Raw genomic sequence first — 14737 nt, forward strand, 5'->3', positions numbered from 1 at the left:
CGCATACCAGGAGAAGGTGGGAGCGGAGGATGCCATCATCTATATGCTACACCGATCCCTCTCGCACCTGGACAGAGGCAGTGGTGCTGTAAGAATTATGTTTTGGACTTCTCTAGGCCTTCAACACCATCCAACCTCTGCTCCTTAGAGACAAGCTGACTGAGATGGGAGTAGACTCACACCTGGTGGCATGGATTGTGGACTATCTTACAGACAGACCTCAATATGTGCGTCTTGGGAACTGCAGGTCTGACATTGTGTTCAGCAATACAGGGGCGCAGGGGACTGTACTTTCTCGGTCCTGTTCAATCTATATACATCAGACTTCCAATATGACTTGGGAGTCCTGCCACGTGCAAAAGTTCGCTGACGACACTGCTATTGTGGGCTGCATCAGGAGGAGTACAGAAAGTTAATCAAAGACTTTGTTAAATGGTGCGACTCAAACCACTTGCACCTTAACACCAGCAAGACCAAGGAGCTGGTGGTGGATTTTAGGAGACCTAGGCCCCTCATGGACCCTGTGATCATCAGAGGTGACTGTGTGCAGAGGGTGCAGACCTATAAATATCTGGGAGTGCAGCTGGATGACAAATTGGACTGGACTGCCAATACTGATGCTCTATGTAAGAAAGGTCAGAGCAGACTATACTTTCTGAGAAGGTTGGCATCCTTCAACATCTGCAGTAAGATGCTGCAGATGTTCTACCAGACGGTTGTGGCGAGTGCCCTCTTCTACGCGGTGGTGTGCTGGGGTGGCAGCATAAAGATGAAAGACACCTCATGCCTGGACAAACTTGTTAAGAAGGCAGGCTCTATTGTAGGAGTAAAGTTGGACAGTTTAACATCTGTGGCAGAGCGATGGGCATTAAGCAAACTCCTGTCAATCATGAATAATCCACTGAACAGTGTCATCTCCAGGCAGAGGAGTAGCTTCAGTGACAGACTTTTGTCACTGTCTTGCTCCACTGACAGACTGAGGAGATCGTTCCTCCCCCACACTATGCGATTCAATTCCACCCGGAGGAGTAAATGCTAACATTAATTAAGTAATTAAGTATTCCATCTTAAGCTATCACTGATCTTATATATAGGATATTTTTAAAATATTTCATTAATTTATATATTGTTTTTTCTTTCTTCTTGGTTTATTTCATAACATTTGCTGTATATGTATAGTGATTAATAATTAATCCAAGGATATGCAGATTATGTTATTTGGCATTGTTGAAATTGGTCCAGGGGTGTGTGTGTTTAACCTGAGATGGATTGGCATCCTGTCAAGGTGTTATTCCTGCTTTGCGCCCTAATATTGATGTGATAAGACTTTATCTGCCTTGCAACCTTCCTCTGGATAAGCAGGTTTACGTATATGGAAGGTTGGATGGATCTCTATTCTCACCACACATAAAATATGCATTATTTATGAAATACTTATTAGACATATTTATATTAAATTCGGGACTGGAGGAACCCTGGTCCCAAAATCCCCTGAACCAACTTGAGACTTACTTGCTACTTGAGAAAGAGTGACTTGTTCTCACACTTCTGTCTATTACATAAAAAGACAATACTGTACGCCTGAATAATGGAGTTACTTTTAATTGAAAAGCCAGAAAAAGGGATATTTGTTTTTGTTGTGGTATCAAATAGTTTTCAAGTATTGTGAAATTGCACTAGTATCAGCATCAAATAATAATTATAAAAAAATGGTACTGTGACACCCCTAAACTAAATACACTTTATTTGCCTTGATTCCTGAGACAAGCTCTTCAAGTTTCCTTTATCAGACCTAAAATATAATTTTCAAAACCTCGCAAAAATAGAGAAAGATTAGATGTGAATAAACCCTTTCCAATAACTATTCTTGAATAAAATCATACTTTGTTACCACTTTTCTGAAAGTGTTTATAGGGTATTTAGGCTTCAGTCTTCACACATTCTACACTTCACGCCAAAATGATGTTATTGCTAGAACTTATGAAAAAATTTTCTTTTTTAGCCATGCGTTCAGCATTTCTTCCCTTACATTTCCTCTGACATTCTATATTTACACAAATCATTGCAGACATGGAACAGAAATGAAATCTGGGATTAAGAAGCTTCCTGAACGCTGGAACAAGTGTACTGCAGTGGCAGGAGACTACATAGAAAACTAGTGTGTAAGTCGACTCATTGTACTGAATAAATAATGTGTAGCTCATAAACTCCTGTTTATATTTGAACACCCCTTGTAAAAATGTTTTTTGCTCTGGTTTCACTGGTTTAAAACAAAGAATTCTGTTCAAAATAGCTTTTATATTGTTTACAAAGCAGATCTGACATACATCTGTATATAATTTTTTAAATCTGAATTGCATCAGATTAAAGAACAATTTGGTTTTACTAGCTCAACTGCACTTTTATGGTAGAGATACTGAAACATTGTGTTTTTACACTACGCAGTTTACATACATAGAACAACTGTGTTGATTAAACAATGGAAAGGCTTATGTTAATTTGAAAACAATAACAGTTTAAAAACAAATTTTTTCTCAAAGCACTTCAAAACAGTAAAATTAAGCATATCCACTCTGGAAAATTATTTTGCTGTTGATTATGACAGATTCTTTACTTTTACAATGTCTGAAAGCTTAGATAATAAAAATAACACTCAAAGAGTATGTTTGAATTTATGCACACAACATAACTCCTCCTGCAGAATATTCAGAAGAATAAATGCCTGCCCTTTGTTTTGAAACCCTGAGTGACATGAGTATGTTAAGGCCATTTAAAACAGCTGAAAAGAGCTAAAAATTACATTAAGTTAAGAGAGTTAATAAAGAGCCTTACATCTGTCTGTAAAAGTTTGTTATCCAAAGTCAGCAAATTATGAAAATTTGTCATCCAGGTTTCCATGTTATCCTCAAAAAACTCTGGAAGATCCTATATATGAACAAAATATTTAGAGAATAAAAAATTCAAACATTTGTTTCTCTTCCCAATCACAAGATCAATAAAGTCTACATACTGTATATAGAGAAATAAAGTAATTAAATATCTAAAGAACAAGAAACCTAAGACCAATCAATTTTCAATGACATGTGCAAAACAGTGATAAAAGTATTAAGCGTTAATATTTTAATGCCTGCACACCCATAAAATGTAAAGGACAAATTGCATTTCTAATTCAATCTTTAACATTTTTCCCCATTTGAAGCATTAAGAAAGAAAATGTAAAACATTTTGTAGCTTTCTGACAGGCTACAGATAACTATCATATTAGCATGACTATATAACTAAAAATAGTACACAGAAGTAAATACTAATCATACCTGAAAATTAAGACTGTAGAAGAGTTTAGAAATAAGTGTCAATGAAGAGAAAAGAACCTTTAAAGCATTAACATCATTGGCATGGGTCTGACAAAGTTCAATTGTAGCCTGAGAAGAAATACAATATTATAAAAAGATAATTCTCAAAATGCAGGATCTCAGTTTAAGTACATACAAATTCTGAAACCAGACATTTCCAACAAGCCTAAAATATAGTTCACATTTCAAAGTACTAACCTTAAATAACTCTGTCAAAGGCCCGGCAAAAGTATCTAGGACTAATTTTATTTCTGCCCAAAGCTCATTTGATTTAAACTCATGGCGGTACCTGAAAACACATAAAAGTGAAGGCAGTGCTCAGAGAATATCATTAATATGTTCTATACTGAATTTTGCTTTTAAAGAAGTTTTAAAATAGTAATATATGCAAAGACTTGTATAAAAAATGTAAACACACACACACACTTCTGTAACTATATCATATGCTTACTTTAACACTAGTTTTTCTTGTCAACTCCGAGCATCCTTCAGGCCCGGAATACTATGTAAATATGGTTAATCCCAAGTGTGACTTGGGTTAACTGATAGTACAGACAGTATTTTGCTGCCGTTTTAAAGATGAAATAAAACTGCAAAGAAAAAAAAACGTTTGAATTTTCCTATGCATTCTTCTACTCTATGGTAATTAATCAGTATTTGTGAGTGATGCACCACCCTCAACAATGGCATGTAAACAAAACACTGTAAAACCAATTTTAGAACAAACTGAAACTAAACCATTATTTGAATCAAGCGGTAGTGAAAACAATGTCAATTGGCCTATTTTTCTTTTGACATGCCAACGCGGTGCTGTATTATAACTAATGTGAGATATTTTTATATGTGGTATTAATTCATGTTTATCTCAAATATTACTGTGCCTTTTAAGTAGTTCATCTACTTGCAGTCAAGCATAAACACAGAACCTGACCATCATCAATACACTAAAAAAAGCAAGTAATGTTATGTTTTCGGACTGTTGGTATCGACTGGTACTGAAAGTATTCATACTTTTGCCATTCCTATAACAGATGTTCACAAAGATTATGAAATTGAAGCAAATGGGACTGTATGATTCAACCACTGTGATTTGCCGGATGAATTTGGTCCTGTGAAGGTTTATCATTGTGTGAGAAGCTTTGAGGAGGCCTTTGGGGGGTGGGGGGGATTTTTGAGGAGAAAATAACTGATCAAACAAGACAAGAAAAAAGGTTAGCCTCCTAAGCAATGTTCAAAATACAGCACGTGACAAAATTAGTGCCAGGATAAATGTGGAAGTCACTAAGCCTTGGACTGTTGTACTTAACAATTGCATAATGGGCAAGACTCTTGTGAGGAGCAAGCACTGACATTCTATTCTCTCGTGTAAGCAACAGAAAATATTACAAATGCACAAAAAAACTGTTCTGCTGTAATAATTGTGATGCTGGGCTGTGTGTTGGTGACAGTTGTAAAACGCATCACACACAGTATGTGTACTAAATATGCATTACTACAGCAGTGGCCATTACATAAACCTTTCCTACTACATCTATGATGACGTTTTGGTATTTACAGGTTTTTGTTACACACAATTGAAACTTTCAACAATTAGGGCTCATTTTCCCAGCAGTAAACATAAAACTAAGGAGGCTACTGAAAAGAGGAGAAAAAGGAAAAGAAAAAGAAAAAAAAAAATCAGCTGTGTTAACGAAAAAGAAATTTAAAAATGACTAAAAGAAGAAAAGACTTTCTTTACTTTTACTTTAATTTTTCATGACATTTATTTCTGCATAATGTGCTAGCAAGCATGTGTTGCTGCTGGTATTCATAAAAACGCTTTTAGTACTAGTTTAGACAAGAACATTGATTTATGCATGTTTTTGAACCACCAACACTCTGGCTTTACACCGAGCTCCTATATTTGTGATCATCAAAAGACAATTGTCCCAAGTTTGCTCTGGCCCCACGTCATTATCCTCTACCACAACCCCCCACACTACTATTAACATTATGAAGAATCTTTAAGAGTCCGGCACATTTAGGGAGATTAAAAGGTACAGGTGCTAAATTCAATTACACAAGACACACATGGTGCGGAAGAAAATGCATAGTGAAATTAAACAATTCATTCTAGGATTCCCACTTGGATTATATAGAGCTTAAATTTCAGTGTAGGATTGTAGGTATTACACTTATTTAAAAATATTGCATGGTTTAAGCGAAGTTAAAAAAATCAATCTCTGAAGGCAAAAATGCTTTTTATGTTATTTTCATATTTATCCAATTATTTCATTAGTTCAGAAATAAAATGTGTAATCTCAAAGGAAACACACTCCAGTGCAAGTTGTAATTATTTAAACTTGGACCCTAAACTTGAATTAACTAGTTAGAAAAATAAATTTTTAACACAGCACAATATCTCTAATAAATGAGTGAAGGCTTCACATTCATCCTCTGAATGTAACAGCCATGACAATATGAGCTGCTCTATGTGTTCACTATTAAACAAAATTGATTTAGTTTATATGTTTTAATGTATACAAATTGGAAAGAACACTCATGCGTTTCAGGTCATAATCCTTTGAAGCAAACCACTCTTTTAAGCTAAGTAGTACATAGTTAAAGATAAGTAGTTAGTGAGGATGTGAAAAACGCATCTGTTCACACGGCAAGTATTAAATTTGTGTTTGAGTTTTTGAAGCCAAGGCAACTTTTATTAGAGCAACAATTAAAATGTGCAGAACATTCACATGCTACACAGAGTTGTGTGTGGATACTGATAATCGGAACCAAACCCGCCCATACGAATACAGTAACATGTATCCAAAAGCACCAACAATCCAGTCTCTCACACACACACACACACATACACAAGCATCTCTTAGTGCCACCTAAAACAAAGTGCTTATGCCTTTGAATGAATTATTTATGGAAGAAGCTGTAGTTTCTAGATGAAAGCTCTCAAATACATGTGGAATACAAAATTTATGTTATGCATTTACTGTAAATACAAGTCACTAATTTTGAAATGTTTGGTTAAATAGTGCAACTTAACTTCCGTTTACACATTAGGTCATACCTAAAAACACCTTTCACACATAACAAAATGAGTTCCTAAGTACCACACAGCTATCACTTATCCTTGCTGAGCTGTTGCTACTGTCTTATGATTTGCAATGTAAAATGTTGCTAGATAGTGAACAATTTAAAGGATAGGTTAGGCCTTTAAGTCAAAATCATTTCTTCACAATCATGGAATTTATTAATTTACCACTTGAAATTGTGTTCTAAAGTGAAGCATTTTTAATAAATAAAAAAAAACTTTGTTTTTACAGTATACATTTGGGCTCTAGGTTACACGGGTCCATAAGTGATAGAAAAAGCCTTAAACCCTACCAAATACGTCCACTTTGAAGTGGCATAGGTTTTGGTTCAAGAAAATATGCCTTAAGTGCTTATGAGGTATTCTTGTGATAACGAAAGAAAACTAGAAATAATTATTTTACTAGAGACACTTGGTACTATTATCTCAAAATAAGGATGCACATCATACTTGTTTGTCTGCTTTCTGTGGCCATTGTTGGGGGGAGATGACAACAATCCACACCCATTACATTGTTTTATTTCACACATCCTACAGAACCATATTCCCAAAGAGTGAAAATATAGTGAAAAGAGCATATACAAGCTTTACTGTATTTTCAGCACATAATTCATCTGAACTGAACTGATTACACTGCAATGTAATAATAAAATACAAGACTGAATAATGGTCTAAAAAAACAACAAAAAAAAAACATACCTCAAAGAGCATTCTGCAATGGATGGAAGATGCCAAATACTTTAATCAGAGATAACTATTCACAGAAAATTTTGTTTGTATAAAAGACAAAAAAAAAAAGTGGATGGGCACCAATATTTTCTTCTGCATCATAAATGTAGGAAAAAGGGGTCAATCAATGTGTAACCAACAGAGGCTTCCTGACAAAGCATCTCCATTTTGCCAAACAGTTTATAGAAATAATGTTGCACTCATAAACAAGTATGACAAATTTTAGGCTTGTACCTTAGTTTCTAAGATAGAATTTGACAAAGAGGATGAGGCCCTAAATTTATTGAAAAAAATGATTGCTACAAAAAAATCAAGCAAATCAAAACTTTTAAACTGTTAATACTAGATGCATGAAATTTTCAAGGAATGTTGAATATATGGGGTTCTGATAACTGTATAAACATTTCTTTTGTGCTGGAAAGCAACTTTGGCAATTTACTAATGAAAGAGAGCACGAGAACAGATATATACCACTGTTCTATTCATACAATAAGGATTTTTAGTTTTAACAGTATTTAACAACAGTTTACCTTTATACTTATGTATAATCACAATTCTATTAATAAAATATTGTCTTTCAGGTGCCTAACCCGGAAAAACATCACCGCTGCATTAAGGTAGATAGGCTAGCTTCTTAAATAACTATTATACTAATCTGACTTCACGGACTATGCACGACGCAAACCCTACAGCATACAGAATGTGTTCGTTGTTAGCTATATGTGAGCGATTGCCAAACAAAAGCATTCCATTTCAAACAGTAATGAAAGGCAGAGAAATGCACCCTGCTAAGCAGAGAAGAGAATTTGTAAATTACCGACACTGACCAAATAAATGTAATATGTAAACTTTTCTACACTTTAAGTGTCTCTATTCTTATATGTGCACATTGAGTACTGCCTTTGAAAACAATGCTTGAACAAAACATGTTTTTTGTGATTTATTTCTATCTAGAATATATAAATTATGTCTGCATTTCTATCTTGTTGCTTATTATGTAGGGATTTATGAGTTTAGATATGTAAAACATAAAAAAATAAATGCCACAATGCTTATCAGGTCTGCAAAGCTTTTAAAAAGTCCATGTCGTTGATTGCAGATGACAAATCAGAGAGACTCAAGTGGGCAGTGGGGAGACAAAAGAACACACAGTGAGGTGGTTTAGAGTGATAGTTCTACATCAGATTATCAATATTAAGGAAGAAAATTTTAGAGCTCAGAACAGGAGCTGATCAGAGTGAAACATCACCTTAAACAGCCTCTTATAGAAGGAAGTGGACAAAATAGGTGGTGCCTCACATATCCAGTATTTCTGGACTACAGAAAAAATTGATGAAGTGATCATATAAATGTAACTGGTCTGCGATTATTGTGCCGAGTAGCCCAATATGACTGTGTGATGTGTTATTCTATACTTAATAGGAATAATAAACCAAAAATTAATTTAAAAAGAAATGTGTTCAGAGAAGAGGTATTGAAAAATTTTACATAGCTACGGTTATTTATTGCTTGATTCATACATTATCGAACTAACGATCTCTTAAATGGGCATACATTAAGACTTTTGTTAAAACTTGGTAAATACTATCCTCAATTGTTCATCAACATACCACTAAAAACTTGATAGTTATCAAGCTGATTTGGCCTTATAAGTCTGGCTTTAGGCGTTTTCATGGTGTTGAAGCGGCCCACTTCAAAGTATTCAATGACATCTCTATTATTACTGACTCGGTTGACGCTGCAGTCCTTCTCCTCCTTGACCTGTCCGCTGCCTTTGAAACTATTGACCATGAGATAGTGCTGTTGCGGCTTGAACATCTTGTTGAGCTTAAAGGGGCTTGTCTTAACTGGTTCAGGTCATATTTAACTGGTAGACACTTTTCAGTGACTTTAAATTCCTCTTTTTTGTCTACTGCTCCTCTTAAATAGTGTTCCTCAGAGATCCATTTTGGGTCCTATTTTATTCTCTACAATATATATCTTCATCCTATTGGAGCTATTTTTAGGAAATGTAACATTTCTTTTCACTACTATGCTGATGATACACACATTTATATTCCTGTCTGCAACACTGCAACAAATCAATTCCACAACTGTCTTTCTGAACTAAGATGGCTAATAATTTTCTTGATCTGAATCAAAATAAAACGGAGGTGCTTATAGTGGGTCCATCAGCTAAAGCACAAATTGGTCTTGGACTTCTCGGCTCTTTCTCTGTCTTTTACAAACCTCAAGTCTGCAGTCTAGGTGTTATCGTTGACAGTAACTTCTCTTTTAAGAAACAAGTAAATTCTGAAGAGTTGCTTTTGCCAGCTTCGTCTGTTAGAAAGATCAAGCCTTTTATGTGTTTTATCTCCTAGGCATCTTAAGAAAGCTACTCATGCTTTGAATTTTTCTCACCTTGATTACTGCAGCTCGCTATATTCTGGGATTAGCAAATCCTCGATACACAGGTTACAGCTGGCCCAGAATGCTGCCGCTTGCTTTCTAGTTGGGGCAAGAAAGTATGACTCGGTTTCTCCAATTTTAGCTTCTTTACACTGGCTGCCAGTCAGTTTTCGAATTGACTTTAAAATCTTGTTAGTTTTTAAATCTTTACATGGGCTTGCTCCTGCCTATTTATCTGAATTGTGTGTTTTACACCAGCCATCCAGAGTGCTTAGATCTTCTGGTCAATTGTCTCTTGTTGTCCCTCGGACCAAGAGTAAAACCAAGGGGCACAGGGCTTTTGCAGCTGCTGCTCCTCACCTGTGGAACTCTCTACCTCATCATATAAAGGAAACGTCTACAATTGAACTGTTCAAAACAAGATTAAAGACTCATTTCTATTGACTTGCATTCCATGACCTTCAATAATATTGATGGTTTCCTCATCTATACTAATAAAAGGCAAAGCCCTCACTCACTCACTCACTCACTCATCACTAATTCTCCAACTTCCCGTGTAGGTAGAAGGCTGAAATTTGGCAGGCTTATTCCTTACAGCTTACTTGCAAAGGTTGGGCAGGTTTCATTTCGAAATTCTACACGTAACGGTCGGCAACGTCCGCCATGTTGAACTTTCTTATTTATGCCCCCATCTTCACGAAATCTGGTAGGTGGCTTCCCGGCGCTAACCAAAACCAATGTACGTACTTATGTCAGTGGTATGATGCCACCGTCGGCCCTCATATTGAACTTTTCAATGGTCTTTGTTACATATGGGCCCATCTTCAAGAAATTTGGTACACGGGTTCCCAACGCTAACCGAATCCTACTTACGTACATATATACGTCCATAGCCTGCAGCTCAGTCACCGTGTGAGGCGGCGTTGGGTCCCCATCCCAACGCCTCCCACGTTGTTGGCTGCCTGCCTATATAAGGCTGTCCGTCGCTTCAGTCTCTACATTCCCTTCCTTGCTTTGCCACGGGATTCACGTCTCCCTGCTGATAACTACAGCCTTTTTATTTAATCCACTGCTTCTCCTCTGTTTTATTGTTCATTTATTACGATTATAGTTATTGTGTAGGTATCTTAGACTTACTTTACATTGATCAGATACCCATTTCCTTTATCATTCCAACCGTACCCCCATTAACAGGTCTATCGAGGTGATCACCATCGATCAAAGAACTGTCATTTGCCGAGTGGTTTCCATGCCCAGAGATTCCACCTACCTTTTCCATTCTCTTTGTTACATATTGCACGGCCAAATCAGGCTCACTCTTGATATCCGGAGGAACATTGTGTCTTATGTATTGAATGACGGGGACAGGTTCAAGGTGTGGACTGATGATGGTACAGGAGATAATTATACTACACAGGAGCACTAGAAGAGTGAAATGCTTAAGCCCTTCACCTATGGTTCTGCATGTGAGTTGATGGCTGCCGCTGAATTGTTCAGTTGTCGCTTTCAAGTGTACCGAAATGGCCAAATATTTTACACCTTTCGACAACCGCCAATGCCTCTTAAACATCTTAGATTCACAGGTGACGATTTCAGTAGTGGACACTTTGATGTTTATGAATGTTTAAACTCTCAAAAGCTGGATGTGAAGTTATCGATGAAACCGGTTGTATACTTACAACGCTTGACAGATGCCGAATGTCTCTTCAACACAAGTCCTACAAATACTGTCGTAATTGAAACAAACAATGAAACTCAAACCGATTATGACAGCAGCAATCCAAGCTGTAACATTTGAAACAAGATTACTGTTCACATGGCCAACTGTACGTAGCAGGCTCAAGAGTAAGCTCAGCGCAAAGCTTGGTCATATCACAGCCGGAGGGCCGAACTCACAATGTGGTATACAAAGAGATCCTTAAATAATTATTGGTATATTTTCCCTCAGTTTAAAAAGGTTTAATTTTCTTCTTAATTAAAATTTTAAGGCAGAACTTCACCGCTGCGAAGCGCGAGTATTTTGGTAGTTGTGATTATATAACATTACTTCTATTTATTATTTTATTTATGTTCATATATTTTATTTCTATTGATGTTATTTATGTTGTTTGTTTTCTTTTATTCTATTATTGTAAAGCACTTTGGCCACAGCATTCCTATGTTGTTTTAAATGAGCTATATAAATAAATTGACATTGAGTAACACATGGAACTGAAATTTCACATCAACATTGAGGGAGATTTATTCGAACAAAGTTTGAGCTTATTTGGGGTTGGGGATTTATGACTTTGAGTGGCTATATCACCCTAAATAAAAGTTGCACAGAAATGATTCCCATATTGTTTTAAAGCTATTTTCAAATTCTGTATTTTGTGTAAATACTATGCTATCCCCAAAATGACAAATTACCACGAGTGATTATAATACAGGTAAAAAAATTTTCAAAACAAATATTTTTTGTCGGCCAGGAAAAACGTTCGTACATCATGCTAAAATGAAACTGAACAGAAGTTTCATTAATGTCATTTGACACATCTATGCTACTGTTTCATGTCAAAACTACTGCCCGTTCCCATCGTAACTAAAGTAGCATGTTAAATGCTTTGTTTTGTATTTGATCTTCTATGTGCTGTGTGTGTGTGAATCACTACGTGCTTCCGTTCTTTGTCTTTCTCCGACAGGACACAGAATTCATTGCATTCATAATATTACAGCTCTCTGAATAATTAAAATACTAAGATGTATACGTGATATCATTTTCTTGATGATTGGAATGAAAGCATGTTATTAAAGATGGGAACATTGTGGCGCAGTGATTGTTCATGTCTCACACAAGATGCTGCTGCACCATGCGCGACCTTCAATGAAATGATTTATTGTAGAAGTACGGTCTCTTTTAAACATACTAACCTCCAATTCCTGTCCTTACTTTTCTTTCTCCAAATATCCAATCGCCACACAATCAGCTCTGTAATAGACGTTAAGCCATCTGTAAGCTTACAACGACAATTCTTCAAAACGTTTTTTAAGGAACATTGAAATATCTTCATAGTACGTGTTTAATTATTCTATCCGTCTATCCTTCCAGGGTCACACCAGCCTCAGCAAATATACAGCGCGAGGCAGGAACAATACGTGAACTTGCTAGCGATGCGGCACCGTGTCCTCTCATGTTTAATTATTAACAATAGAGAATATTTAAATGAAGTTAAAGTTTTACCTGTATAATATAATCAACATATTTTGCTGCATTTCATCTTAAAAATGAAATCGTCATCATATGTAAATACGCGCTTTATAAAGTGGCGCAGGTTGTACAATATTATAACTGTAGTGCAAGTTTACAGTGGGGTAATTGTACTTATAAGTACAAACAGTTCTCCAAAGAGCAATTGATTGAGTGCGTTTATAGTTCTTGGGATGAAACGGTTTCTGAACCGCGAGGTCCGTACAGGAAAGGCTTTGAATCGTTTTTTCGTGGCTGAGGTAACGTGGGCTTGATGCTGTATACCGATAATTCTCTTTCTGATCAGCTGCTGCAGTGATTCTCCACTCAGATACAGTGATAAAAATACTCCGAGTGGTGCAGTGAGAGCAATATGGAAACAGATGATCCGCTGTGGCAACCCTTAATGGGAGCAGCTGAAAGAAGAAAAAGAAGGTGCAGTGAGAGTAACAACGCTAGAGCAGTTATGGTATTTGGAATACTATGGCTATTCCCTGGACCATTATATTGTTACAGGTTAATTACAATCAGATGCATTACACGAATAAACAATATGCAGTTAATTTCAGTGTATTTATAAAGCCGCGTCAGGAATGTGGATCTAAGAAAGAAACGGTAACCACACAGGAACAGTAGCACTGTTTGACGCTGGGCGCCGCCAGTCTGCAAAACCGAGCGGAGAACTTGCATACGACAGGGTATGACGTACCGTGGAAATGTGAGTAACTTTACGAGTTTAGGTTTTATACATCGTGATTTGAACGTGGAAATGTTCTTATGCAACATTTCTGTGCGTACGCACCGTTTATACATGAGGCCCCAGGAGCACATGGAAGGAGGTACTTAACTATGTGTGTATGTGTTAATCTACCTAATAAATGCCAATGCTCCACTCTGCATTGATGAGAGGGGAGAAAGGTATGCAAATTGGTCAGATGTAATTAGTGAATAGCAGATGCTAACAATTACCTGGTGGAGATAAAGGTATAGGTACTTGTCGACTTACGACCGAAATTGGTTCCGACTGACTGGTTGTAAGTTGATCTGGACGTAAGTCGGCCTATGTTAAATAAAGGTAAGAATATTAGTCTGGGTAATGATATTGTAATCATCTTAAAGTAATATTTTATTTACATTTTCTTACTTTCTAAGTCAAACACAACATACTACAGTACAATTGGTTTAATATGTGGAAAAGTAAATACTGTACATTTAATTTCTGGCACCACTGGTGTTTGGCTGCGGGTTGTCGATATCGCCTTCATCAGGGGAGGCTGCGGACGGGGTGATGGGAGGAGTTGCTCTTTTCATAAACATAGTGAGCTTCGTCTGAATTTTTTTTTTCTCTTTATAAATTTCGCAATAAGGACGAAATGTGTCTTCTCCGGTGCGTTCCTTTAAAAGCAGCACTTCCCGATTGGGGGTGCTCGCAACAAAAACATTTTTTGTACAAAATCTTAATTTATCTATCCATTCCTAAATAATTAAATGGGCAGGCTATTTCGTATCTGTGCAATACGCTGCAGAACCTTTCACAGTTTCATAAATTCTATTTTTCTCCTTTAAAATAGTCGACACAGTAGAATGTGATAACTTCATATTACATGTGATCGCATTCACTTTCTTTCCTTCTTCATACTGTTTTATCATCATCATTTTGGTGACTAGATTAATGGCCTTTCTTTCCTTTTTAGCAGGCTGAGGAGTGGACAGAGACAATTTCCTCTTGGTAGACATGTTAGGGGTATATTATTGTAAACTGCCAAAACAACAAGACACAAACACACATGGGGCAACACTTCTGCGAATATTATTACTGCTGCGTAGCGAGACTTGGGACTGCGGGAAACAGGCGCAGCCAACAGCTGGTGGGGGAAACTGTCGAATGAGTCGTAAAGTCGACTAGTCGTAACTTGCATAGTTCGTATGTCGACGAGTACCTGTATTGTCTTTGAT

At 36.6% G+C, this 14737-nt stretch overlaps 1 protein-coding gene across 1 annotated transcript in view; it reads right to left on the reverse strand.

Annotated features, from left to right (window-relative positions):
* The window catches only part of cse1l (CSE1 chromosome segregation 1-like (yeast)), a 227024-nt gene that overhangs the window by 56008 nt on the left and 156279 nt on the right, over window positions 1-14737 (reverse strand). The window contains exons 6-8 of the mRNA XM_039734891.1: window positions 3552-3642; window positions 3315-3422; window positions 2833-2925 (exon numbers count right to left, since the gene is read on the reverse strand). Coding sequence (XP_039590825.1) covers window positions 2833-2925; window positions 3315-3422; window positions 3552-3642 — 292 coding nt within the window. The remainder of the gene's footprint in view (window positions 1-2832; window positions 2926-3314; window positions 3423-3551; window positions 3643-14737) is intronic.

This window comes from Polypterus senegalus, chromosome 14 (genome assembly GCF_016835505.1).
Source record: "Polypterus senegalus isolate Bchr_013 chromosome 14, ASM1683550v1, whole genome shotgun sequence".
In the NCBI taxonomy this organism is placed as follows: Eukaryota; Metazoa; Chordata; class Cladistia; order Polypteriformes; family Polypteridae; genus Polypterus; species Polypterus senegalus.